Source organism: Carassius auratus, chromosome 23 (assembly GCF_003368295.1).
Source record: "Carassius auratus strain Wakin chromosome 23, ASM336829v1, whole genome shotgun sequence".
NCBI classification, from domain to species: domain Eukaryota; kingdom Metazoa; phylum Chordata; class Actinopteri; order Cypriniformes; family Cyprinidae; genus Carassius; species Carassius auratus.
The window spans coordinates 2764553-2792129 of NC_039265.1; the positions used below are offsets into that span (position 1 = coordinate 2764553).

Genomic DNA, 27577 nt, shown 5'->3' on the forward strand with positions numbered 1-27577 from the left:
ACACTTGATGCTTTATTTTTCGTTAATTTGAAATGCAAGGCAAGTGTTGGATCACAATAATTAGGAACCACCGTTTCCACAAATTCCCTACTCAACTGGGATGTTCTCTTTTATTCTGGAAGGCAAGGGCAGTGACTATAACATTGAGTGTATTTTTCGTATTAAATACGTATCTATACCGATTTCACCAGGCAACGAATGGCCTTTTTAGCAGTTTAATTGAAAAGTTAAATTAAAAGTCATGCCACAACACTTGAACAAAAGACATACCAGAATGTAATATTTATTCACCTAACATGCAAGAAAAAAGAAAAAAAGCGAGCAAAAACCAAACCTAAGAAAAACAGTCTACACCAGGGAGCCACTTATATACAGTTTGAATATAACGTCAACAATTAAGTACTGCATTTGAGGGTGTACTGTAAAAGGGTCCATGAGGTTCATTTAGGATAATACAGACAGATATATTCAGCCCATTCAGAAGCAGCAGTTCATCCTCTGATTAAAACACTCATGTCTCACAGCACTTTTTGTCTGAAGTTTTCACCTATAAAGACTTCTGCTTTTTGTTTATTGCTTGTTAACCAACCCTCCAACAGTTCGAGAGGGCAATGTTTGTACAGCCTATTATTTAAAGTCTGTGGTCAAGGCATCCTGTCAGAAAGAGGAACACTGACACCATGCCTTATGTGTGCACCACGGGTAAGTTAACTCTTTTTATTTTCAGCATACAAACAGAGTATATATTAGCACTTATCCAATCAAATATCCATGAAATGACAAAACAAACAAAACAATTCACTAACATAGCACATGCTTTACCATAAAATCGAGACTTCTACAAATCCTTTGCAAATAGGAATTATTTTACAGGTTAACCTGTAGGCTACCATATAAAATGGAATGTATGCGAAAACATCAAGTCATTTTTAAATGTTTATTTGGAGGGGGTATAGTATTGCAATACTGAAAGAAAAAAACTAAACTAAATTAGTGTAGAACATAGTATGAAACAGAATATTCTCTGTAAACTGTAAATTTTGCATACTGTAAAACTACAAGAAAAGCTGGCACATACTATGTGTTTTTAGCCTTCCAGTTCTGCAAAAACACATGTGTTTGGGCTAGACTTCTATTTTCAGTATATACTATTTATGAAGACATTTTTCAAGCATTTGACCCTTGTAATGCTACTTAGCAGCATTTTATTATGAAGATTATCTCAGAGTTTAATGTTTGGCATTTATTTTCTGGAATGTCTTTGAAGTCAAATGGCTGAAAACATCATAAAATACAATTAATTTTTTGCCACCAGTTCTGACTCACTCTATCACAATATCATTATTAAATGACCTGAGAACATGTTTGTTCTCTCACAAGCCCAAAGCCTTCAGATGGATCTCTTTAAATGGATCTTCGGACTTCTGACTGTCCTGGTAATCTTTACATGCCTGTATTTGCCCTGCAGTAGAAATCATAAGATGGGGTAAGAAATGGATTTGGTCTTCATTTTTATTTTTATATTTAATTTATCCACACTTCTCAAACTATGAAAGAGCTGCATAATGAGCCTTTCAGTCATTTTGTGACTGAGAGGGAAAGAGTTACAAAAAAGAATATGAGGACAAAATAAATGTACTGTATGTAATTTTATGTTTGTAGTTTATTTAGAATATATTTAATAATCCTACAACTTAATTTAATATTCCCTTGCGAGTGCAGATAAACAGTTTATTAGGAACAACCAAATCTGACTTTCAAAGCAGAATTTTTTGCATCATTACTCCAGTCACACAATCCTTTAGAAATCCTTTTAACAATCTGATTTTCTTCAAAAAAAAAAAAAAAAAAAAAAAAAGTTGTTGTTGTTGTTATTATTATTATTATTAATGTTGAAAAAAGCTAAGAATATTTTTCCAGGTTTTGGGGGGGTAAATTGAAAGAACAGCATTCTTTGTTACATTTGTTACATTTACATTTGTGACCAATCACGGAAAGTAGGGACACAAGTCGGTTCTGGGGCATTTAGAGTTACTCACAGATTCTGAAAGTGTAGTCTCCAAGCTTTCCAACGATGTGTAACATATGGAAATCTGATAATATTTGGAGAAGTTGTGGCCATTTGAAGGTAGGCACTCAAAAAAGCTCAAAAAGCAGAAAATAGCCTCTGAAGATTGTGCAGTTCTCACTGCTGCGAGTGACAATGGGGCTCATTTACATCTCATTTAGATAAGCCATACCCCCTGCATAGCAACGACAGACACAACGGGAAAAATCGGACCGCATACTATTAATAATAAAGGAGAATGTGCATTGTAAATGTCAGTAATTTATCTTTTTTGACTTTTATAAAAAATCTTCAATCTTTAAAATGTGGCCATCATTTTTAATGTTATTATTTTAATGTTTATGTAAACAAAAAGTACATATTGATGCTAATTTTATTTGTTATTTGCTGGTTTTCTACATAAAACTTGGTGAATTGATTTCATTGTGTAGCATTAGGACTTTTTTTAACAGGATTCTGTGATAACCGATGAGCTATGAGCTAGCTAATAACAATAGGTAGATATGGGAAGGTCTAAACATGGACTAAACATGAGATAACGTGTACGTTTTCTTAGAATGAACACAAGACGACAAACTCTGATGTTTATGGAAACTCACCCCATAAGAAACAAAAGTATTCTTGGAGATCTCGATGCCTCCAATGAAATAAGTCGTTCGGGCACACTTTCTCTTTGTCGGGGTCTTCTTTGTGGATGTAACCATCTCCGAAGTTTGCACTGTGCGTCTGTTTGCCTCTAAATGTTACGGATTTTCCCCATTGCTCTGACTTTATCCCCATCAAATGTTACTATCGATAATAGTCTCTGATATTTTACGGTCCAACTCGTCTGACGCCAGTCCAATACATTCTTCCTCGTCATCATCTTCGCTCAGTTGTAGATTAGGTCTTATTATTACAGTCTTATTATGCCGCTTTCATCATCGCTCAGATCGTCTTCAGAATCAGTGAGCACTTGTTTATAAGAATCTGGCTTGTCTTCAAGTACTTCAAAACATTTTCGGTGTAACGCTCACGGTTCAGCTCGTCTGTGTTCATCTTTGCAGCGTACATCTTCATTGAATTTTGATATCAGCTAGAGTCCGCCAGAGCGCTGCATACTAAGTAGCCACGCTTCCCTCGGAGGGCGGGGGCAATAACAAAAGAAACAAAAGCCGGCTTTTTCAGTATGGAAATACAGACAGACAATGAAACCCCCCTACTGTGTGCTAGAATCTCCGACAAACAACCTGATTTCAATCTCAAAATGTACACTTTTAAATATACCAATACTGCTATCTCAAACACGGAGAGGCTTCTTTGTGATCTCAACTAACAGATTCTGCAAAAAAACGAAAATCACCAATTTTGAAAAAAAAAAACTGCTTCTTTCTCATTTTGCTCGAAAGTTGTGCTGCCGACTTGTGTCACTGGTTTCCGTGACGGGTCACATTTATTTGTTACATTTTGTATTATTTACATCAAGCTTTTGAATGGTAGAGTAGTGTATATTGTCATTGAAACTTCACAATGTTTCACTTGATTATACATTTAGTCAGGAATTATAGTTTGGAAAAAGTCTAACTAGTAAAATGTTTACACATTACGTGAAAACTAGTACAAGTATATACATAAATAAAAAGAGACTTACTCATGTTTATGATCTCTGCTGAATAAAGCACTTCATTCTTTTTTTTTCTTTGGAAATCCAAATCTCAAATCCTGAGGTAATCCACATCACATCTTTTTGGGGTGACATAATATTCCTCTCATCCCGAAGCAAACAGTAAAAAAAATCTCTCTGCATTGTTTTCTGTTGTATGGGCATATTCAGGCCGCGCACTCAAAAGTGCGTTCAGCGTGGGGGGCGTGGTCGCATTAGAAGATAATGAAGGGAGACGTGAAAAACGGACATCGCATTGTTTTCATATGGATTACTTTCGGCAACACTTGTTTAGTTTAAAAGTAGACATGTCAAGCTTTCTATAGATATATCTCTCATGTCTCTTCGTGGAGTATTCACTGAGTTACAGTTCATTTTAATGACGCGTTTGTAAATGAAGATCACCGCAGACAAAGGCTGCAGACAGCACATCTTGTTTGTTATCTTTATTTTATTTATAATGTCTGTATACAAAAAAGTAGACCCTTTTCAGATTCGATTGGTGTATTGCTCTTATATGTACGATCAAAACTGAAAGTGTAATTTAAGTTATTTTCGGGGTTATGAGGAGAAAATGCCTCATATGTATATGCATTAATCGACTCCGGAGGGTTAATGGGCAGTGGAGCTCACGCAGTCGGCTCTTGGGGAGTTGAATGTGCTTTTCCTTCTATTAAGCACTCCGCTCTTGCCTCTTCTCTCTCATATTAGTGTGTCCGTGCCTGTGATCTTGTGATTGTAGGCCCGCTGCTGCTGAGGCATGGCGGTGACTTAGATAATGGGGATTGCACATGATCTGGCGGACGGTCTGGAGACGGCTCTTCCTATCTCTACCCATGTTTCCAAGATCTAAAGCTTGTTCTTGAGGCTTGGAAGCCCGTGCTGTTGTTTCTCCCCCCTCTGAGTGAGAGCTCGCTTCGGTGGCCCAATATTTCTCTGAGGAGATTAATGTTGTTTGTGTGACTGAGCGGCTCATGCACTGCCGTAAATTACATCATTATGGTTTTTGGTGTGAATCTTTCTACACCAGATCATTGTTTACTCATCTGGTTTTTTGACTACATTTAATTCTGAGGAATAAAATGAAGTATTTATCTGACAATGAGAAGTTAGATATACAGGGGCTCTTGGGATAAAAATATCTTGAGTATAGCACGTGTATACCTCTCTTTCTCTGAGGAGGAAGGTCAGCAAGGGCTGCTGGGTGGAGGAGTCCCAAACCTACCGTGTTTCAGCCCCTCATGCTGGGGATGTCACTTCTTTTACTCCGCAGAGTCTAGAGTCAGAGTGGTGCTCCCAAGCCGAATGCTTCTAATAGAAGGTGATTCTGTGAACCATCATTCTTGCGGGATAGTCTTTGTCGTAAATATCCTGATGCCTAAGGCCATCTCCTTCTGGGGAAGAGCGGTGTACACTGCATTATACGGTGCCCGTCTCACCTCAGTGCCCTCAGGAGATTAGTCTGCCAAACCTGCCAGTGTTCCAGGGCACAGCAGTCTCCAGAAAGAGCTTCTTTCAATTACTGCCCGGAAATGTAGTGGTACTAAGAGCAGCTAGTACGGTCGTCCCCTGCTGGTCTGCCACTTCAGGGCACCAAGCTAGCTGCTCTAGGTGCACCAGAGGCCAGTATCACAAGACTGGTTCCCTTAGGAGGTCACATGGAGGTCATATGAATGTCCTGATGCTGTGGCACAGGACCACGGAGGGCAGGCTCCTCTGGGGAAGAGCTGTGTACACCGCATTACACAGTGCCTGTGTCTCTTCAGTGCCCTAGGGAGATCAATATGCTAACCCTACTGGTGTTCCAGGGCACTTCTCTCAGTTACCACCTGTAAACATAGCAGTGCTAAGAATCTTGCGACCTCCATAGAGGTTTCCAGAGCAGCTAGTTTTCCTGCTGGTGTGCTGCTTCAGGGCACCGAGTTAACTGCTCTGATGACACCATAGATCAGTCTTGAGAGGCTGTTGAGCATGTTGAGTCCAGCTCATGAAAAATGGGGGCAAAAACAAAAGTGTTGCATATATAATTTTGTTCAGTGTAAAAATGGAGGTGCCAGGCCAATTATATAGAGTTTTGAGATTCTGTAAGTATTGTAAACCACTATCATCATATATTTATATATATATATCCAAGAGTGTTTACTTTATAATGAGTCCATTGCAGACAATGAAATGGAGTACTGCCTGACAAAAGATTATTATTGTTGAAAGTAGGTGAATGCCTATTGCATATTGTAACAAGTTGATTTACACGAAATGGAACCCCCCAAAAAAACAAGATGCTTCAATTTATACAGATAAACAATTGAATCCTCAACTGGCCTCCAAGTCACACAGAAGCACAGAAGCATCAGGATCAAACCCAAACCAAAAGGGCAGAGGGAAAAGGCTGTAGTCTTCAGTCTAAAGTTGGGGAAAGAAAGACCTCCATGTAAATCTACTTCATTGTAAGGTAGTAGGTTTAATACAAGAGTGTTTCCCATCCGATATATCAAGTTTGTTCAAATTTGCACCCATTTCAGCAAGAAATGTAGTTTGTTTGTTTACTTGCATTTGCGCTGTAAAGCAGAGTGGGAGATTTTCTTTTTTGCCTCGTCTCAGGAAATCCCTGTGCCTCGGATTGGATGCAGATCTGACGTCTGGATGACGTCTTTTGGGAAAACCCTCCTGGTGATTGGTTGGTTGCCTGGTTACGTAGAACTTCGGAGAGTTTCGGATGGTTTCGTTGTCACAAAGTTTCAATGGAGTGGTTTTGAGTTCTGGATGGCAAGAACGCTAGCAGCTGGAGTTGGTAGTTCAAGCCATGGTGAAGAAGGAAGAGCAGCGCAGCAGGCCGCATTTACGCGACATGACAAGATACCCGACACAACCCTCGACAAGAGACCAGACTAGACCCTGAATTAGTTCAAGCATCGGGGTTTTATCAAAGCAGATTTGGTCCATCCCACGATGCGAGCTTCCAGTGGGATGCTGTTGCAGAGCTTAGACACGCCCCTTACTATTTCTTGATTAAACACTTATTAACCATCATGTGCCATCGTCATGTGAGAAGACCTCCTTCGTGATGACCTACTTATAAAGTGTCATAATATGCACACAATACAGAATCTGGAGATTTCATTTGCTCCAAGTTAAGGTAAATAACGTGAGCATTCATTCAATACTAAACTTTCCATATATTACACACATTAATAGCACTAAATGTCAAAAGGTGTTATAAAAACCATATATAAAACTAAAGTTGCACTGATTACCTTGAGCACATCAAACATATATAAGACATAAAACATTATTTGTGAATGTAGTTAAATCTTCAGATTTCTCAATGGTTGTCCTTTTGAGATGGTTTGTTGAAGAGATTCACAGCAAGCAGGAAGCAGAGTCATGGGATGCGTCCTGTATTGGTTCTTTGTTTTGAGGTCCATTAATTATTAACGATGCCTATGGTGTATCCATACATTGTGATCATTTGATGCTTCTGGATTCATAGGGTCCTTGTATCTTGAAGAAAAAGTTAATGTAATCAACTCGTTTAATTGGAAAACAACACTGCTGACAGGAAACCAACCCATATGTTGATGTCACATGTTTAGCTCAAGATTAGTTTTCTCAATTTTACAACAGACTTGTCCTCTGTTGTATGATCACATTATCACTTCACTTAATGTCAACATCAAGTTTTTTTAGCAGTTCTCCTTGACAGGAAACGGGTCCAGACAATCTAAGTATTGTTTCTCTTCAGCTTATCATTAACTTAGTTCATATCGCAGATGTGATAAAGTAGGCTCTTATAATTCCTTTGACGAAGTAGCCGATACTGCATTTATTGGCGTGGCTGTTCACCGAGGTTCTACATTTCCCACCTAACCTTGGTCAGGTGGCGAGCTGGTGGTTATAGGGGAATTAAGAAGGGGAAGATGTAAAACCTCCAAAGGGAGAGAGCAGACGAAGGTGATGACACCTTGTCTGGATCACCTCCCTTTGCCTATTCTCCTTTGACCCGTGATTCCTCCTACACCTACCCGCAGGTGGGAGAGGAGCACAAGCCATGGCACTAGCCTTCTGTACCTTCCTTACTGGAAGACGAGACCAGAGCATCAAGAAGAAAGCCTTACTTTCTTCCAGATATCTGCCAGGGTGGCGCAACTCATCTACCTCATCCTGAAACCGTATCAGAGCAAAGCCTCTATTGAGAAACATGCACTCCTAGGGGTTGTACGTTTCAAACAAAACAGTCAGTGAAGACAGTGAAAAGGATGACGTGTTCTCCCGGTGTCTATTTATAGTCGCACTGGTGGTGATGTCAGGGGCTGTCGGCGGCCAACTCGTTGGTGTTTTTACAATGTATGCTTCAGACACAGGTCACAACAAGGTGTTCCCCATAGCAATCCCTAGAGGTTGCAGTTCAAAGTTCCCTTGAAAGGGAACCCATTACAAACAAGGCATTTGTTGCATGCAGTGGGGACATAATTACCGATTATAATGATTTATACTGTTCTTGCAAAGAGTGAGGAACAACCAGCAGCTAGAGTAATGAATGGTCAGGGGCTAGAGTGAGGAACAGCCGACAGATTCAATGAAGGAGCAGCCAGGAGGCTTGTGGCAACCACATGTGATGACCCTGGGCTGGACGTCGCTTAGTTCGTGGTGAAAGCCAATCCGGCGATCCACAGCACAAAGGTGATGTATTTCCTCAGTGACCAGCAAGTATCAGCTCTAGGAATGACAAAGCGGATATTGTCCTCTTTTGGAGGGCCAAACAAAGTAGTTTCACTTTCAAAATGAAACACACAGTTTTTCCACATCATGGTGCCTGTGGCAACAGTAAGAATACAATGTATGCCTTCTTTCATTGTCTGAACATTTTGGTAGTGATATGCAGGGAGACGTGGACAAGTCTTTGGACTTAAGACTTTAGTCTTTGCAACTTACAAGCTTGTAACACTCCAAAGAGAAAGGAAAAATTTAAATCCCATCATATGACCCCTTTAAACTCTAACTCTAGAACTTTCTATTCTATTTTAAAAATATAAAATGATAATAATTGTATAAAAAAAAAGAAAAACACTAGCTTTCTTTCTATTCTTTCTTACTTGTTTTTCTTTGTGTGGTCTTCAGCTCATCCACATTTTTTGGTCTCTTTTTTCTCATTTTCCTTTTGACAGTACCCCATAGATTCTCTATGGGGCTCAGGTCTGGTGAGTTTGCTGGCCAGTCAAACACACCAACACATGGTCATTTAACCAACTTTTGGTGATTTTGGCAGCGGGGGGAAGGTGAAAAAATCCTGTTGTAAAATGAAATCAGCATCTTCAAAAAGCTGTTCAGCAGAAGGAAGCATGAAGTGCTCCATAATTTCTTGGTAAACGGGTGAAGTGACTTTGGTTTTCAAAAAACACAATGGACCAACACCAGCAGATGACATTGCACCCCAAATCATCATAGACTGTGGAAACAGGTGCAATGACTTTGGTTTTCAAAAAACAACAATGTGCCAAGACCAGCAGATGACATTGCACACCAAATCATCACAGACGGTGGAAACTTAACACTGGATTTCAAGCAACTTGGGTTATGAACATCTCCACCCTTCCTCTAGACTCTAAGACTTTGGTTCCCAAATGAAATACAAAACTTGCTCTCATCTGAAAAGAGGACCTTGGACAACTGGGCAACAGTCCAGTTCTTCTTCTCCTCAGCCCAGGTAAGACACCGCTGACATTGTCTGTGGTTCAGCAAATTCCTTGACACATCTGTGTGCGGTGACTCTTTTGTGTTTGCTTTGACCTTAGTCCATTCCTTGTGAAGTTCACTCAAATTCTTGAATAAATTTTGCTTGACAATCCTCATAAGGCTGCGGTTCTCTTGTTTGGTTGTATCTTTTTCTTCCACACTGTTTCCTTCCACTCAACTTTCTGTTAACATGCTTGGATAAAGAACTCTGTGAACAGCCAGCTTATTTGGCAATGAATGTTTGTGGCTTATCCTACTTGTGAAGGGTGTCAATAATTGTCTTCTGGACAACTGCCAGATCATCACAATTAAAAGAACCAAAGACATAAACCACTTCAGTCTGTGTGCATTGAATTTATTTAATACAAGAGTTTCACAATTTTGAGTTGAATTACTGAATTAAATGAACTTTTCCAAAACATTTTAATTTATTGAGATGCACCTATACTAACAAACAACTCATTTAGAACATTTATACTATTTTGTAGCTATTTATAGGCCTACTATTAATATGGTTTTAATAAAATATGATGTGTTGTAGATTACTAGTATCCAGACAAGTGATTATAATGGGAAATATACTTGGTTACAATAATTAAAGTGTGACAAACTGCTAAATACAGGTGTTTCTCAATAGATTGGAATGCTGAGGAAACATTCATTTATTTCAGTAATTCTACTCAAATTGTGAAACTCATGTCTTAAATAAATTCAGTGCACATAGATTGAAGTAGTTTAAGTCTTCATGTAACGATCGCAATCCAGTAAGACACAGGGTGAGAGCGATCCAAATGCAGGTATGTTTATTGAGGGGTAATCCAAAGAATAATCCAACAATCTGGGTCAAAACCAGAAAACAATCCAAAATAAAAACAAACAGGGAAGGGACAGGAAAGGGAACAGGCAGACGAGGAATCTCAGAAGACGAGAAGACTTGGATCACGAAAGGTAAAGTCTCCATCCAGACAACAGGAAATGACTGGTAAATATAGGGAGGCTAATGACAATTATGCAATTAATAAAGGCTCCTGGTGCAATCAGCAGGAGTGCAATTACTGTGATGAAGGGGCAAGGCTAGTGGGAATTAGTAGTGCCTATGGTGAAGTGCCTAAGGGGAAGTGAGCCAACTAGTGGACACACAGGGAAACAGAGACTAGACAGCATGACACTTTGGTTCTTTTAATTGTGATGATTTTGGCTCACATTTACAAAAACCCACCAATTCACTATCTCAACAAATTAGAATACTTCATAAAACAAAAACAAACAAAAAATAATAATAATAAAAAAAATAATAACATTAAGTGAATTGTTGGCCTTCTGGAAAGTATGTTAATTTAATGTACATGTTACTCAGTACTTGGTAGGGGCTTATTTTGCTTTAATTACTGCCACAATTTGGCTTGGCATTGAGGTGATCAGTTTGTGGCACTGCTGAGATGGTATGGAAGCCCAGGTTTCTTTGACAGTGGCCTTAAGCTCTGCATTGTTTGGTATCTTGTTTCTCATCTTCCTCTTGACAATATTCCATAGATTCTCAATGGGGTTCAGGTCTGGTGAGTTTGCTGGCCAGTAAAGCCAACACCATGGTCATTTAACCAACTTTTGGTGCTTTTGGCAGTGTGGGGAGGTGTCAAATCCTGCTGGAAAATGAAATCAGCATCTTCAAAAAGCTGTTCAGCAGATGGAAGCATGTAGTGCTCCAAGATTTCTTGGTAAACGGGTGCAGTGACTTTGGTTTTAAAAAAAACACAATGGACCAACACCAGCAGATGACATTGCACCCCAAATTATCAATTGGAAACTTAAAGCTGGACTCCAAGCAACTTGGGCTATGAGCTTCTCCACCCTTCCTCCGGACTCTAGGACCTTGGTTTCCAAATGAAATACAAATCCTGCTATCATCTGGAAAAAAAAAAAGACTTTGGACCAATGGCAACAGTCCACTTCTTCTTCTCCTTAGCCCAGGTAAGGCCTCTGACGTTGACTATGGTACAGGAGCGGCTTAACTAGAGGAATACGACAACTGTTGCCAAATTCCTTGACACTTCTGTGTGTGGTGGCTCTTGATGCCTTGACCCCAGCCTCAGTGCATTCCTTTTGAAGTTCTCAAAAATTCTTGAATCCAGTTTGCTTGACAAATCTTCATAGGGCTGCGGTTCTCTCGGTTGGTTGTGCATCTTTTTCTTCCACACCTTTTCGTTCCACTCAACATCCTGTTAACATGCTTGGATACAGCACTCTTTGAACAGCCAGCTTATTGGCAATGAATTTGTGTGACCTACTTTCCTTGTGAAGGGTGTCAATGATTATCAGAGACCATTTTGAAGCTCAGGAAACCTTTGCAGGTGTTTTGAGTTGAAGAGCTGATTGGCATGTCACCATATTCTAATTTGTTGAGATTGTGAATTGGTGGGTTTTTGTTAAATGTGAGCCAAAATCATCACAATTAAAAGTACCAAATGCGTAAAATACATCAGTGTGTGTGCATTGCATTTATTTAATACAGGAGTTTCACAATTTGAGTTGAATTACTGAAATAAAGCAATGTTTCCTCGACATTCTAATTTGAGAAGCACCTGTAGATTTATTCTGTAGAATATTAAATTAAATGTTTACTAATAGGGGAGAGTGGGGTAAGATTAGCCATTTTTTTACTTCCTCAAGATCAGTTAAAATGATGCAGAAGCACAATGGAAGTATCTATCCTATCCTTTCCTGTCCTATCCAAATGAAAGTATTCCTATAATTTTAAATGATCAGAATGTATATATGACAAAGGTTTAAAAAAAAAAAAATGGCTTCTTATAAAAAAGTGTTCCAGTTGCTCAGTTTGCCACGGGTTAGGGGTACCAAATCTGATTCAAACCCATGTGAAATAAATAATAAGAATAAGAATAAGATTAAGAATAAACTAATTTAATAATTTCCTTTTACAAAAAGTCATATTTATTTTCATAAAGTTAACTTTAACAGCATAAATCCAACCAAATGCAGTTTAAATTTCAATATTTAATTGTTTGCATTTCTGAAACAATATGTTGAACACCAAAGTTGTAGCCTTCCTAAAAACAGACTAAACAGAAAGTCAGAGACTGATTTGGTGCCCTTTTAGACTGTCCCTATCAAATAAACTACAAATATACATGTGACTTATGGTTGTGTAAGTTAAAATGCTGACTTGATTTACCCCACAATATTTGGCACACTATGCCCCATAGCTTCCATTTTGGAAAGAAATAGCTCTGTTGCTTATAAGGCTAATATTTAGCTAAATGATTTGCATGCTTTTAAATGTTATTAAATCACCTATATGTATCATAAATATATTTAGACCTGGATAAATTTGCTTTGATATAACAAGCATTAAATTTCTTATGCTAAAATTGTACTTTTACAAGCAAAAAACTGTTTTTAAAGTAAATGGGTGCTCTCTAAATTTTAAAATTTTGTGTTCCATCTGCATCAGCCATTTAGCCAGCGGTCTGTGGCTGTGACATCTGAGACTGAGACTGTGTGCCCTTTAGCCATTTTTATTATGCTACTGACTTCCTGTGGCAGCTTCTGTATTTCAGTTCCCCAAATCCAAATATCATGCACACATGCTGAAGATATCAGAGAAAATGGCTTTATCTAGCATTGGGAAGCGAATTGTCTGTGTTCCTGCATGGAAATATGGAGTGGGGCTAGGGCTCGATTCGGAGAGAAAGTGTTTTCCATAGGCTTGAGTCGATTGCACTCTGGTTGTGAAACTGGTACATTCTATGTAAATTATGAAAATGTACCGTGCTGTGAAAAAGTTTTTGTCCCCTTCCTGTTTTTTTTTTTTTTAGATTTGTCAAACTTGATTGATTAAGATAATAAAAATGTTAATATAACCAGAGTAAATACAAAATGCAGTTTTGAAATAATGATTTCATTTATTAAGGGAATAAAGCTGTCCAAACCTGCCTGGTCCTACGTGAAGAAGTAATTACCCCCTAAATCCAATAACTGATTGTGCCACCCTTTGCAGCAACAACTGCAAACAAGCATTTACGATAACTGGCAATGAGTCTTTCACATCATTGTGGAGGAGTTTTTGTCCACTCTACTTAGCAGATTTGTTTTAATTTAGCCACATTGGAGGGCTCTCGAGCATAAATTTACTGTTTAAGCTCTTGCCATTGCATCTCAATTGTTTTTAAATCAGGACTTTGACTTGGGTGTTTGTTGTATTTATTATATTTTTAACAAAACAGTCAAAGTCATATATCACAAGAAAGCTCTCATTCTCAGGAATTTGACTGCATTTCATTGTGTAACAATCACAGATAGAAACAATCTTCAACAGAATCGCAATGAAAATTTGATACCTCTGAGGAAACTTTCAGATGCATTCCTACTCGCACGATTGCCACAAACAGCCTAAAACTTTGTATTATCTTTTAGATTAGGTTCTCTTCTTCAAACGAGACCATTTTCGCATTTCTGTATGCTTGCATTGGTGAGAAATCTACTGTATTGTTGCAGAAGCACACTTGAGGGGTAAAGACTGTAAAAGCTTTTTTGTGCTGGGTCTTGCAGATTTAAAAAAAAACTGTTTTGAAGGCAATAATGACATGCTGGAAGACTTACGCATCGGCTGCACGGATAAATGGATATTTGAATGCAAAAAAATCAAAAGCTAAACTTGAAGAATGTTCAGCTGCGCCATAGAGTGGAGAGGACACGTCTGGTGAGCGCATATGAGTGCTTTTGCATTTTTTTTTGATATTATCATTATTTTGATGATAACAGCTCACAATCTGATAAACCTTGTATTGACAGTAAAGTACAGTACAAGATGCATTTCAGTAAATATATATTGATATTATTACAGTGCTGTGTTTATGAACAGTTATTTCTTTGTTTCACGTTCTGAAGACCAGATAGCTCAGCTGTGAGCTCATGGCAAAAGCAGTTAGCGCAGAGCTAGCGGCACAAGCTTCTCTGAAAATGAAACATAAATCAGTCAGTAATCAAGAAACGTGCTATGACGCATAGTAAAATAGGATTCTGGAGTCAATATTCTTTATAAAACCTGGATACTCACAAAGACACCTTTAGATGCAAAAAATTTACAATTTTACTCCCTTCGGTTATCATTTAATAACTCCTGTTTATGTCTCTTTCTTTATCAGAAAACAGTAGTTAAGAAAGCATTGTAGCATTGTCATTTGGATAGGTTTGCATGAGCTCTGCAATTGACCATTCACAAAGACCTGCCCTCCTTAGTTAATGTTAGAGTTGAAAAGTAACTAATTATAAATACTTACAGTACAGTACTTGATTATTATTATTATTATTATTATTATTATTATTATTATTATTATTATTTTTATTTTGAGTATAATTAAATTGTGTTACTTTTAAGTAAGTGGAATAAACCTTAAGTATTCAACTTCGCTACATTTATTAAGTACAAACAAAAAAAAAAAAAAACAATAACAAAAAACTTTTCAACTTTTCAAACTGCTGGGGAGGAGCCCTGCACTTCAGCCAATAACAGAGAGTTGTGTGTCAGCTGTGGGGGCAGGCTGTTCAAACCGCGCTTTGCTTTAACTGTCAATCACCTGCGTTGTCGTTTTGAATCAGCATCATTAGCGTTTCAGTATTTTAGTGAATGTGAACTAGGCTCTGGTTTTAAATCATCATTTTGTCAGCTCCTGAAATTTCCTAACAATTAAATATTTAGTAAGATTTCTATTAATTATTGACCTTATTTGAATCAAAATTAGGAATTGACAAGAATCAGAATCATAGAGTCAAACGATGCCAAAAACACTTACCTATACACCACGTTATGTATGAATCACACCTACAGTATGATTATGATATAGATATAATATATATATTAGGGGTGTAACGGTTCACAAAATTCACGATTCAGTTCAATACGATACACTGGTGTCACGGTTCGGTTCGGTACGTTTTAGATACAGCAAAAAGAAAAAATTGGCAGATAAATTTCCTTGATTTTTTTTTTTTTTTTACATTGAACTGATGGAGCTATTCTTTACCCATCTTCTATGGTGTTTTCTTAGCAGCATACTTTATAAAACAAAAACAGCTCCTTATTAAAAAATGAAAATGTTATATTGTTGTAGTAGTTATAAACAAATACAAAGATGTAACTTTTTATATGGAACTCTATAACTCTTTATATTGAGTGTGTTTTTACTCAGTTGGTTCTCTATAGGGCTTATGTTTTTTGGAACAAAGCAGGAATTACGGTCTGGCTGAAATGGGCTCTTGAAGGAATATTGTAACGGGGCTCAATTGCACGTTCTTAAAACCTGCGTTTTCTCTACAGAGTAATGCGCTTGCTCACTCAGTAGGGGAGAGCGGGGTCGAAAGTAACGTGGGATGAAAGTAACAAAGCAATTTTCTCAGAGCCTATTACTGCATTTGCATTCCCAGCTAGTTAGCATATTCAGCATGCAATCCTTGATGGAGCTGAGAAATATCATGTGATTTCCTCATCGTTTCCCGAAGTTAGGTCCGTAAAACTGTTTTCGAGTACAAAAAGTAAATTGTTGAAGTGGTAATTTTTTTTTATTAGTCGTGTTGTTTTTCTTGTTTCATGTTTTTTTAATATAAAATTAAATCGAGTTTAAATGTCAGGAGTTCCTGTCGGGACGAAAGTAACAGTTGTTACTTTTGTCCTGCTACAGTCACAAAAAGTATTTATTTTGTTCCAGTGCAAGCTATATTGTGAATTTCTGTGTCTTGCATCATTTCTTACAAATGTTTATGTCATATTATAACAAAATAATATGTCTTAGTGAGGGTCAGAAAGACAGACCGAGGTCTGGTTTTATCCAGATGTTTTTGAGAGGGCGTTTCTGGACATAGAGGAACATCTCTCTCTGGGCAGCTGCTACATCACATTTATATTTAGGTTTTAGCCATATCTTAGCCTTTACACCTCCACCTGTGAATTTGCAGTGTTTCAGATGTTTTAATGCACATTTTCAAATCATGCATAACAACAACTGGATGGAAACATAAATAGGCCTACTGTTACATTATGTTTAGAGTTTTTTTTGTTATGCTAATGTGATTACATTTTTATATTGTGCATTCTGTAGAATTTTTTTTTTATTGTATAAAAATACATTGAAATTTACAATAAAAAATACAGTCAGGTTTTAAGACATCTGATGAACTTAAACTTAAATTTAAAATGAAAATATGAAAATGTAATTTAATAATTTTTTTGCAAAGATAAAGGACAAAATATGTTTGCAGTTACTTATTAACAAGGTCACAATCAGGTATACTTAAGAAAAATAAGACTAACAGAAAAAAATCTAGCTTATATTGTTGTGTTACTTTTGACCCACCTGTGTGTTAGTTTCGTCCCAACCGATGGGGTCGAAAGTAACAATGTTCAACTTATGTTCAAAGTGAAATTATACTGAAGTCTTTCTACATTTCTACAAAATACCACCTGGTATTGTTAGACCACACTTCTGAGTTACTGGCCAAAGCAGAAATATATCTCTGTATACAAAAATATATTTTAAAATGAAAAATGGTACTTTCGCCCCTGCTCTCCCCTATGCGCTGAAGGCTCGTTGCAAAACGGCCAATGCGTTTAACAGACCAGAAATAGAAGATCCTCCAATATCCAACAGGTCTAACGGTTGCATCTGCTGCATGACAATAAGGAAAAAAAACACACCAGCGGGAATACTTACGCCGACATCACTTTAAACACCTTAAACGCATTGGCTATTTTGCAACGAGCCTTCAGCGCGTACTGAGTGAGCGACCACCTGACTGAGTAGCCTAACATAAACATATAAGCTGGTGTTTTTTTCTTCTTCGGGGGTGTCAGGGGCGTTGCCTGTTACATTGTTTGGGTTATTGCGCTACCTTGTTGAACACATAACCTTATATTTCACACACTTTTTTTATTTTCCATATATAATTAATTGGTCCAACGAACCGTTCGGTACTACATGATGCGTACCGCGTACCGAACCGAAAGCCTCGTACCAAATGGTTCAATACGAGTATAGTTACACCCCTGGGGTGCTGATGGCACAGTGGATAAGATGCATGCCATTGGTTGGACAGACCTGGGTTTGAATCCACTGGTTGACACCAATGTGTCCCTGAGCAAGACACTTAACCTCTAGTTGCTCCAGAGGTGTGCAACCTCTGACATATATAGCAATTTGTAAGTTGCTTTGGATAAAAAGTGTCAGCTAAAATGAATAAATGTAATATATATATATATATATATATATATATATATATATATATATATATATATATATATATAACTGGCAAACTTCAATTCACACAGTTTTAAAGCCATTCTTTCTTTTAAACCCTCACTTACGCTTCTTTGCTTTAAGGGTGAAAGGAAAGAAGGTTAAGTGAGGATTTAAAATAAAATAATGTCTAATTTAAGGGTGAAAGCAAAGAAGGGTAAGTGAGGGTTTAATAAAAGAAAGAATGGCTTTAAAACTGTGTGAATTGAAGTTTGCCAGTGATATATATTACTGGCAAACTTCAATTCACACAGTTTTAAAGCCATTCTTTCTTTTAAATCCTCACTTACCCTTCTTTGCTTTCACCCTTAAATTAGACATTATTTTCTTTTAAACCCTCACTTACCCTTCTTTGCTTTCACCCTTAAATTAGTTATAAAACAGTTGCTCCTGGCAGCAGGGTTAGATGATATGTTTGCTATTTACGAGTCAATTAATAATGTGATGTTTTTTTCCAAAATCACTATATAACATCAGTCATGTTTGAAACAGTTAGCTTCTGTTGTTCCATATTACTTTTTATCACAGTGAGACAGAAGATATTATTTATAAAAAGCTTTACTGTGATACAAGCTATGTCAATTAGATTTGCATTGAAATTGTGTATTTGTCTTCTACATTTCATCAGTCAAAGCTTCTCTATCTGCATTTTATCTGCACTTGAAAAACAGAAATTATAGTACATCATGTTTAGGATTAGGGTTACCCCTGCTCCATAATTCTCCCATCATATCATTTTGGGTAATAATAGAAAAATAATACTACAGTACTTTGTAATGCAGTAACTTGATTAGTTTTTCGGCAAAGTACTTTTTTTTGCTCTTACTTGAGTCATATTATATTTCAGTGCTTTTACTTGTACTCAAATAAATTATTCCTTAAGTAGCGATACTTTTACTTAAGTACAATTTATTAATACTCTTTCCACCACTAGTTATTGTCGCAATCTCTGACAAGACATGCTGCTTTCCAGGGGCAGAGCCAGGGGATGGCCCACTCAAAACTGCAGTTTTCTCCCTTTTTTTTCTTGACAAGAAATGCATTTATTAAGATAAGGAACGCCGTATCTCTTTATGACCACAACAAACAGCAGAATTTTCAGACGCGCACTTCAGCTTCACCTCAGCATCAGGCGTGAGTCAAATGAGCGCAAAAAAGCTATAACAGCCAAATGAGCTTCAGAGGAACAACTGTGAACTGCGGTCTGATGCGATATTGTTCAGACTCAAGGCCGTAGCTGGGGTTTGCGGGGCCCTGGTGCAGATCGTACCAGTTGGCCCTGTTTACAATAGTTTAATTTGTATGTCCGTTCTGTTTATTAAGTATTACGTTTTTTCAAGTTTGTTTTGATTTGATTTATTTTATTTTCACTACAAAAGCACAAAATACAATATTATACCTTTCACAAAAAAAAATGTGATGAAGAATTGCAGAAAAACCCTCAAGGGGCTTAATTGGTGGCAATATCCATAGAAACAATTCTATTTAATAAATTAAAAACATTATAAAACATAATATCAAACAGTTTTTGGATTAATCAATCAATCACCTTTATTTATATAGTGCTTTAAACAAAATACATTGCGTCAAAGCACTGAACAACATTCATTTGGAAAACAGTGTCTTAATAATGCAAAATGATAGTTAAAGGCAGTTCATCATTGAATTCAGTGATGTCATCTCTGTTCAGTTTAAATAGTGTCTGTGCATTTATTTGCAATCAAGTCAACAATATTGCTGTAGATGAAGTGACCCCAACTAAGCAAGCCAGAGGCGACAGCGGCAAGGAACCGAAACTCCATCAGTGACAGAATGGAGAAAAAAACCTTGGGAGAAACCAGGCTCAGTTGGGGGGCCAGTTCTCCTCTGACCAGACGAAACCAGTAGTTCAATTTCAGGCTGCAGCAAAGTCAGATTGTGCAGAAGAATCATCTGTTTCCTGTGGTCTTGTCCTGGTGGTCCTCTGAGACAAGGTCTTTACAGGGGATCTGTATCTGGGGCTCTAGTTGTCCTGGTCTCCGCTGTCTTTCAGGGCAGTAGAGGTCCTTTCTAGGTGCTGATCCACCATCTGGTCTGGATACGTACTGGATCCGGGCGACTGCAGTGACCCTCTGATCTGGACACAGACTGGATCTGGTGGCCACGGTGACCTCGAATAAGAGAGAAACAGACAAATATTAGCGTAGATGCCATTCTTCTAATGATGTAGAGAGTATGGTGTTATGTGAAGTGTTTCCGGTTCCGGTTTACCTAATTAATGCAGCCTAAAAATCCTTTAACGGATTTGGATATTAAAAGCATATTAGTATGTTATGTGTATGCCAGGTTAAAGAGATGGGCCTTTAATCTAGATTTAAACTGCAAGAGTGTGTCTGCCGCCGGAACAATGTTAGGTAGGTTATTCCAGAGTTTAGGCGCAAAATAGGAAAAGAATCTTCCACCCGCAGTTGATTTTGATATTCTAGGTATTATCAAATTACCTGAGATTTGAGAACGTAGCGGACGTAGAGGATTATAATTTAAAAGGAGCTCATTCAAATACTGAGGTGCTAAACCATTCTGGGCTTTATAAGTAATAAGCAATATTTTAAAATCTATACGATGTTTGATAGGGAGCCAGTGCAGCGTTAACAGGACCGGGCTAATATGGTCATACTTCCTGGTTCTAGTAAGAACTCTTGCTGCTGCATTTTGGACTAGCTGTTGTTTGTTTACTAAGCATGCAGAACAACCACCCAATAAAGCATTACAATAATCTAACCTTGAGGTCATAAATGCATGGATTAACATTTCTGCATTTGACAATGAGAGCATAGGCCGTAATGGACAAATGCAGTTTTACAAATGCTAGAAACGTGGCTTTCTATGGAATGATTGCGATCAAATGTCACACCTAGGTTCCTAACTGATGACGAAGAATTGACAGAGCAACCATCAAGTTTTAGACAGTGTTCTAGGTTATTACAAGCAGAGTTTTTAGGTCCTATAATTAACACCTCTGTTTTTTCAGAATTTAGCATAAATTCTGATAAGAGCAGATCATTTGTAACTCTAAGGAGAGCAGTCTCAGTACTATGATACGGTCTAAATCCTGACCGGAAATCCTCACATACAGTATACCATTTTTCTCTAAGAAGGAATATAATTGTGAGGATAGCACCTTTTCTAGTAGGAAAGGGAGATTCGAGATTGGTCTATAATTAACTAGTTCTTTGGGGTCAAATTGTGGTTTTTTGATGTGAGGCTTAATAAAGATGTGAGGTTTTGGGGACAATTTTGATGTGAGGTTTTGGGGACATATCCTAATGACAATGAGGAATTAATAATAGTCAGTCAATTAATAATAAACTTCTGGAAGAACCTATTTTAGGAGCTTAGATGGTATAGGGTCTAACATACATGTTGTTGGTTTAGATGATTTAACAAGTTTATACAATTCTTCCTCTCCTATAGTAGGAGAATGAGTGGAACTGTTCCTCAGGGGGTCTATAGTGCACTGTCTGATGTGATACTGTAGCTGACGGCTGAATGGTTGCAATTTTATCTCTAATAGTATCGATTTTAGAAGTAAATTAGTACATAAAGTCATTACTGCTGTGGTGTTGGGAAAAGTCAACACTTGTCGAGGCTTTATTTTTCGTTAATTTAGCCACTGTATTGAATAAATACCTGGGGTTATGTTTGTTTTCTTCTAAAAGAGAAGAAAAGTAATCGGATCTAGCAGTTTTTAATGCTTTTCTGTAGGATAGGTTACTTTCCTGCCAAGCAATATGAAATACCTCTAGTTTTGTTTTCCTTCAGCAGCAGTCCATTTTTCGGGCTGCTCTCTTTAGGGTGTGAGTATGCTCATTATACCATGGTGTCAAACTGTTTTCCTTAACCTTCCTTAAGCGTAAAGGAGCAACTTTATTTACAGTGCTAGAAAAGAGAGTCTATAGTTTCTGTTACATCATCAAGTTGTTCTGAGGTTTTGGATATGCTAAGGATATTACAAAGGTGCTGGGGAAATAACTTTTTTTATAGAACTATAAATGAATAAAGCAATTTAAAGTTGATTTACTTCAGTACTTGCCTGAGTAAACAATGATTGGGAAGTGGTGTCATCAATTTACAAAAATATTCTTAAACCTCGCTTCTGAAGTCCAGTTTAGTTGGGTGGGTACTAGCCCAAGCAACATTGCAGTAATTTATATATGGGTACAACATTGAGTAATGCAACATGACTGAAACTTTTTTGTTAATCAGGTGCCGTATTTTACCTAATATACTGACAACTTTGGCTATTTTTGTACTTGTGGCACTAATGTGTGGCTTCCAAGATAAAGAGTCATCTAGTATAACACAGAGGAAACGAGCTGATCTAATGTTGTTTTGGATTATCATTGAGGAATTAAATGAATCATATATGACTTGTTTTTTTTATGTTTAGTGACAGTTTGTCGGACTTGAACCAAGTAGATAACTTGTCAAGTTCTTCATTAACTACTTTTAATAAAAGGTCAGGTTTTTTTTGGGAGGAAAATACACTTGTATCGTCTGCAAATAACATTTAAGAGAGTTTATTTGAGACATTTGGGAGGTCATTAATATATAATAAAAATAACAAGTGACCCAAGATGGATTCCTGTGGTAAACCACAATGTAGAGGAAGGGGAGGGGATTCTGTCCCATTATAGTTGACAGTTTGATACCGATCTGAAAAGTAACTAGTTAACCAGAGTAGTGATTTATTCTGTATACCGTAATATGACAGTGTTTTTTTAACAGAATGAAATGGTTAATGGTATCAAATGCTTTCTTTGTATAGCTCAGTCAAAAAAGAAGTTTGTAGCCGTCCAGGTACAGAAACTGAATAATCAAATGTAAAATAATACTACATAGTCTTCAATGTAAAATAAAATATACAATCAAACCAAAATTTATTTGGCCACCTTCAATGTTTCTCACATTCTCACATTTTATTTGCTATAGTTTAGAAAATGGTAATTAAATATGACAATAACTCAGAGTCAGAACAAATTAATCTTGATAATGTCAGATGACTTTGATAGAAAGGTATGTAATGAATTACAGCCAACCAAAACTTCAGACAACTGTTAGTATAACAATATTTACACAACTATAAATACTTTGTTGATGACTTGTGGATTGTTCAACTGCAACACCCGCTGACTGCAATGATAGAGCTTGGAGTAGCCTGGACAATTTTTTATATAACTCCAACTAGATCCTGAGCATGCACAAAACATGTTCTAGTAACAAGATTTGGGAGGAGCGTGTCAGATACTAAGCCTAATCAACAAAGGACCACAATTTAGAATCAATACCACAGTATAAATACCACTGACTTACTTCTCTCCATTGAAGGTTTATTCACTTCGAGTTCACTTTACAATTAGACGGGGAAGGGGGGGTACTCTAGGTTCGGGCCATTCCCAAGCTCGGAGCCCTTCCCTGGACAGCATGCCAAATATGCATACCATACCTCAGCGTGAAGTGTGAAGTGTGAACTCGTGAAATCAATATAGCGTGATTTTTGTCATACTGTGCAGCATTTACTGGTTTTTAATTATTAAGGTAGGTAGGTGTAAACGTTAATAAAGCATGATCTAATAGGCTGAAAATTCCATTTATTATTAGATTCCAGCCGTATCTGTCAGACAAGATGGTGGATTCAGCTTTATGCCTGTCAATCAAATGCTTTGCAAAGGGTCAATTTGGCACTCAAGCCAAGTTACTGTATGTCCTGGTTATGAATATTTTATACAATATTTTTTGTATGACATATTTATGTATACTTTAATACTTTAATGAAAGCAGCTTTACTGTATTTAACATAAAACCGTCAGGTTCACATTCCACCTTTTTTTTTTAACTCATGGATGTCTGAGAGACTGTTTGCTTCTCATTTGGATGATGTGGTTGTGCAGGCACTTTAGGAGTTGAAGATAGATTTTTGATTGGTGTTGATCTTTCTTGACTTGGGGCACACATTGAAGTCTAAAGCCTGGAACACACCAAGCCGATGGTCGACCGTCGGGCAGTTTTCGAGCATCGACCGACTAAATCTTCTCAGTGTGTTCCGCATTGTCGGCTGAAATTGGTTCTCGTCAGCTTTGTAATGGTCGATTTGACATGTTGAATCGGCGTCGGGGCTTGTCAGCCAGTCGGGCCATCTGATCATTCTGATTGGCTGTTCAACCAACGAACCAGCATGCTAGGAAAAAAAAAAAACGGAAGTGACGGAGCATATAAACAATGAAGTCAACGGGGACATAGTTGCTTCTCTCATTCGTTTTCATTTCTCGTGATTATTACGAGGCAAGTGAAGATGCATTGATCAGCATGATCAGTGAAGATGCATTGAAGATGCATGATCCAGGAAAGGCCGGCCTTGTATGACATCACGGAAAAATCTTATTCCAACTAATTGGTGAAAGCTGAAATGTGGCGTGAGATCGAAAATAAACTTGTCATATCAGGTAAGATTTTCTTTTTGGCAATCGAGGTCTTTAGAAAAACTGGTTTGTTATTTTTAAATGGTCCATTGTTAGAATAATGACGTGTGTGTGTGTGTACAAAAATAATTTGGATAATGGAAACAGGCAGTTATTATAATTATGTGTTATCATCTAGTGTACGTCCAGTAGAGAAAAAAGTACAAATTTGGCATTACCAATAATCATGAAACTGACAAATAAGGCATAATGCTTACAAAATATGACCTTATCCTTCAGAGAAAGAGCTCAAGAAGCGGTGGGATTCATTGCGAACCCAGTACATGCGTTATAAGAAACAAGGACCCTCAGGAAGTTCTGGATCTCAGAAGACTGGCAGGCAGCAATGGATCCTGAACCGCCTGCAGTTTCTACAGCCTCACACAAAAAGGAATGAGAGCACTTCAAATTTACCTATCAGGGTAAATAACCAAATCTATTTTTTTTTCAGAATAAAATAAAACCTTTTGCTTTTTTTAAAGTGGCCACTGATTTTTCAGATGGGTCTATTTACAAGTAACTCAGCATATTAACACAAGCCGTTAAATTCTTTTGTCCCATTATCTTCCACAAATGTGCCATAAAGTGCTTCTGAATAGAGCCATTTCACCAATTTGCAGGGTATTGTTGTAGCTTTGCCCTGTTATTGTTTAGGGTGATTGGTGAACAGTTGGAAGAATCTATGGTATCACATCATTTGCATTTAGATTTTTATCTTTTACATTTTTTTTTTAAAGAATCTTCAGCTGATAGTGATTCCTGTTCACCCTCAGATGGTACCAACAGTGACACATGGACTGGCACCCATGAAGAGCCCAGCTTCATTGAGGCGGAGCTACGGCCCAGTACACCCTTGCCTGAATCCACGATCTGTGGAACTGAGTCTACAGCTGAGTCCACAGCCATTAGACAGAAACCAAATACTCCAAAGCCTCCGGGGAAGCGCAGGAAGATGCAGGATGAATCCTCCAGTGAGGAGTCCACATACTTGATGCGAACCATCGGCAAAACTCTGGAAAAGTTGGCATCACAGGAAAACACCAATGATGCCATCTCAGCTTTCTGCAAAAATCTAGAACACAGAATGCAGAGTTTGCCACCACATGTACTGCCACATTTTCAGCATGAGGTTGATGATTGCATTTTCAAATATTCAGTGGGCCACAACCATTCCCTGGATGCATCTGTCAATCAGTATACACACCTGTAATGTGTTACATTGCAAAAGTGTAATCATGTTTGCAGTATATTGTAGGTTGTACATTTACATTTGTAATTTATATTATAGCTGTATTAAAGTGCTTGTACAATTCTATTTAGAATTTAAAGTCTCTTCTATTTTTGGTATTTTTAAATTATTAAATTTTTAAATAGCAAAATTTTCGGCCATTGTTCTGAACATTGCAAAATAAAACACTGACTTTTAGTAAAAAGGTACTTGCATTCACAATTCTTTATGTAAAAAGAGATCAGAAAATACATAATTATGTCAAATCCTAACTTTTATTGAGCAAATTCTCACCATTGTCATGAAACACAAAATTCTTCTGCGAGCATATTAGAGCATTTGATAAAATATGTTATCAAATATCAGATCCAAAAAAATACAAAATGCAAATGCATAGAGAAGTGTTAGACGTGTTTTTTTTTTTTGTGTGTGTGTGTGGAGGCTCTTCTGTGCTCAAATCGTGACTAAGCAACTGAAGTTTAAATAAAAGAGGAAGTTGAGAGTCTCCGCACAAACAACATGCATTTAAACCAATGAACAAATATATACAAACTTGTGTTTTGAATTAGAAAATTATAGATTTTATTTCTTGAAAGTTACACAACACACACAGAGACACACAAACACACACACAGATAACAGCGTTTTCATTCCGACTTTTGGAGCACACTGCAGTGACTCAGTGTCTTATATTTTGCCCCATTGAAAGGGGACTGCACCAGTGTCTGAATTAAAGTACTGGCACAGTTTATCCCTGAGCTGTTTGGCATGTGAAGTACTGTTGGTTGTGTGTGGCAGAGAGGCCTGCTCTAGGCCGGGGTCTTGATCTAGTCCTTCCTGGTCAATTGCTGCCATGTATGCTTCACAGCACTCTGTACGCAGAAAGTTGTGCAGAGCACAGCAAGCCAACACAATGTCCTCAACTTTGGCAGTGTTTTGAATATTAATGGTATTTAGAAAAACTCTAAAGCGATTTGCCAGGATGCCAAATGCATTTTCAACCACCCTCCGAGCTGGCGAAAGCCTGTAGTTGAATATGCGTTGCTCAACAGATAGCCTGCGGTTTGGATATGGCTTCATGAGATATTCCTTCAAGGGAAATGCCTCATCTGCCACAATGCAGTAAGGGGCCAGCTGGTCAGATTCAGGAAGTGGTGAAGGTGCAGTTATGTTCGATGTTCTTTTCTCTAAAGCATCCTGTAAAGAGCATCCACCAAACACTCCACCATCTGAAACACGCCCATTGCAGCCCACATCAACATAAAGGAATCTGTAATTGCTGTCAACCAGTGCCATTAGAACAATGGAAAATGTACGCTTGTAATTGTAAAATGTCGATCCAGTTCCTGGTGGGGGACGAATGTTCATGTGTTTCCCATCCAGAGCACCCAGGCAGTTTGGGAAGTTCCACTGAGCCTGGAATCCAATGGCAACTCGCTGCCACTCTTCCACTGTGTCTGGGCACTGAAAAACAGCAAGATAATAATAATATATTTTTTTATTTTATTTTTGGCAGACCCTTTATAAATCGTAGTCATTTTTGGATGTTACACTGTTTGAATGTGTACAAACCTTCAGGTATTTCTCTTTTAAGACCTGGTAGATTGCTGCACAGGTTTCAGGAACGAATTGCTAAATCGTAGACATTCCCACTCGGAACTGGTAAGAAAGGCTCTTGAAGCTTTCTCCTGCAAAGAATAAGATCACATAACTCCATTAACAATTTTCCACACATTTTCGAGAATTAATCATCAACAACAAAACAATTTTAATGTATTATCATATTATTATATTTTATATGCTGTATCTTGTCAGGTAGGCTACAATTGCCATCCGAAATAATCAATTTCATTTCACTATTATAAAATTTAATAATACACCAAAATGTACACGGAACAACGGAAAAGGTGTTGTACTGCAATGTTAAAACAAAGAATAACCTTTAGCTTGCTTACCTGTTGCCAGGAACCGTAGTGTTACCATCAGACGTTCCCCAACTGAGATACAATCCCGGTAGTTTGTGTTTTTCCTCTGTATAATTGGAGTGATAAGTTCCTTTAAAGTGTTAAATTGAATCGGAAAAAGCCGTGCAAAATTTCATCT

The 27577-nt window shown here is 37.6% G+C and overlaps 1 protein-coding gene across 1 annotated transcript in view; it reads left to right on the forward strand.

Moving 5' to 3' along the window:
* Nucleotides 1–650: 650 nt before the first annotated feature.
* LOC113040985 (alpha-2,8-sialyltransferase 8E) overlaps nucleotides 651–27577 on the forward strand; it is a 36795-nt gene continuing 9868 nt past the window's right edge. Inside the window, exons 1-2 of the mRNA XM_026199227.1 lie at nucleotides 651–702; nucleotides 1381–1486. Coding sequence (XP_026055012.1) covers nucleotides 681–702; nucleotides 1381–1486 — 128 coding nt within the window. The 5' untranslated portion in view covers nucleotides 651–680. The remainder of the gene's footprint in view (nucleotides 703–1380; nucleotides 1487–27577) is intronic.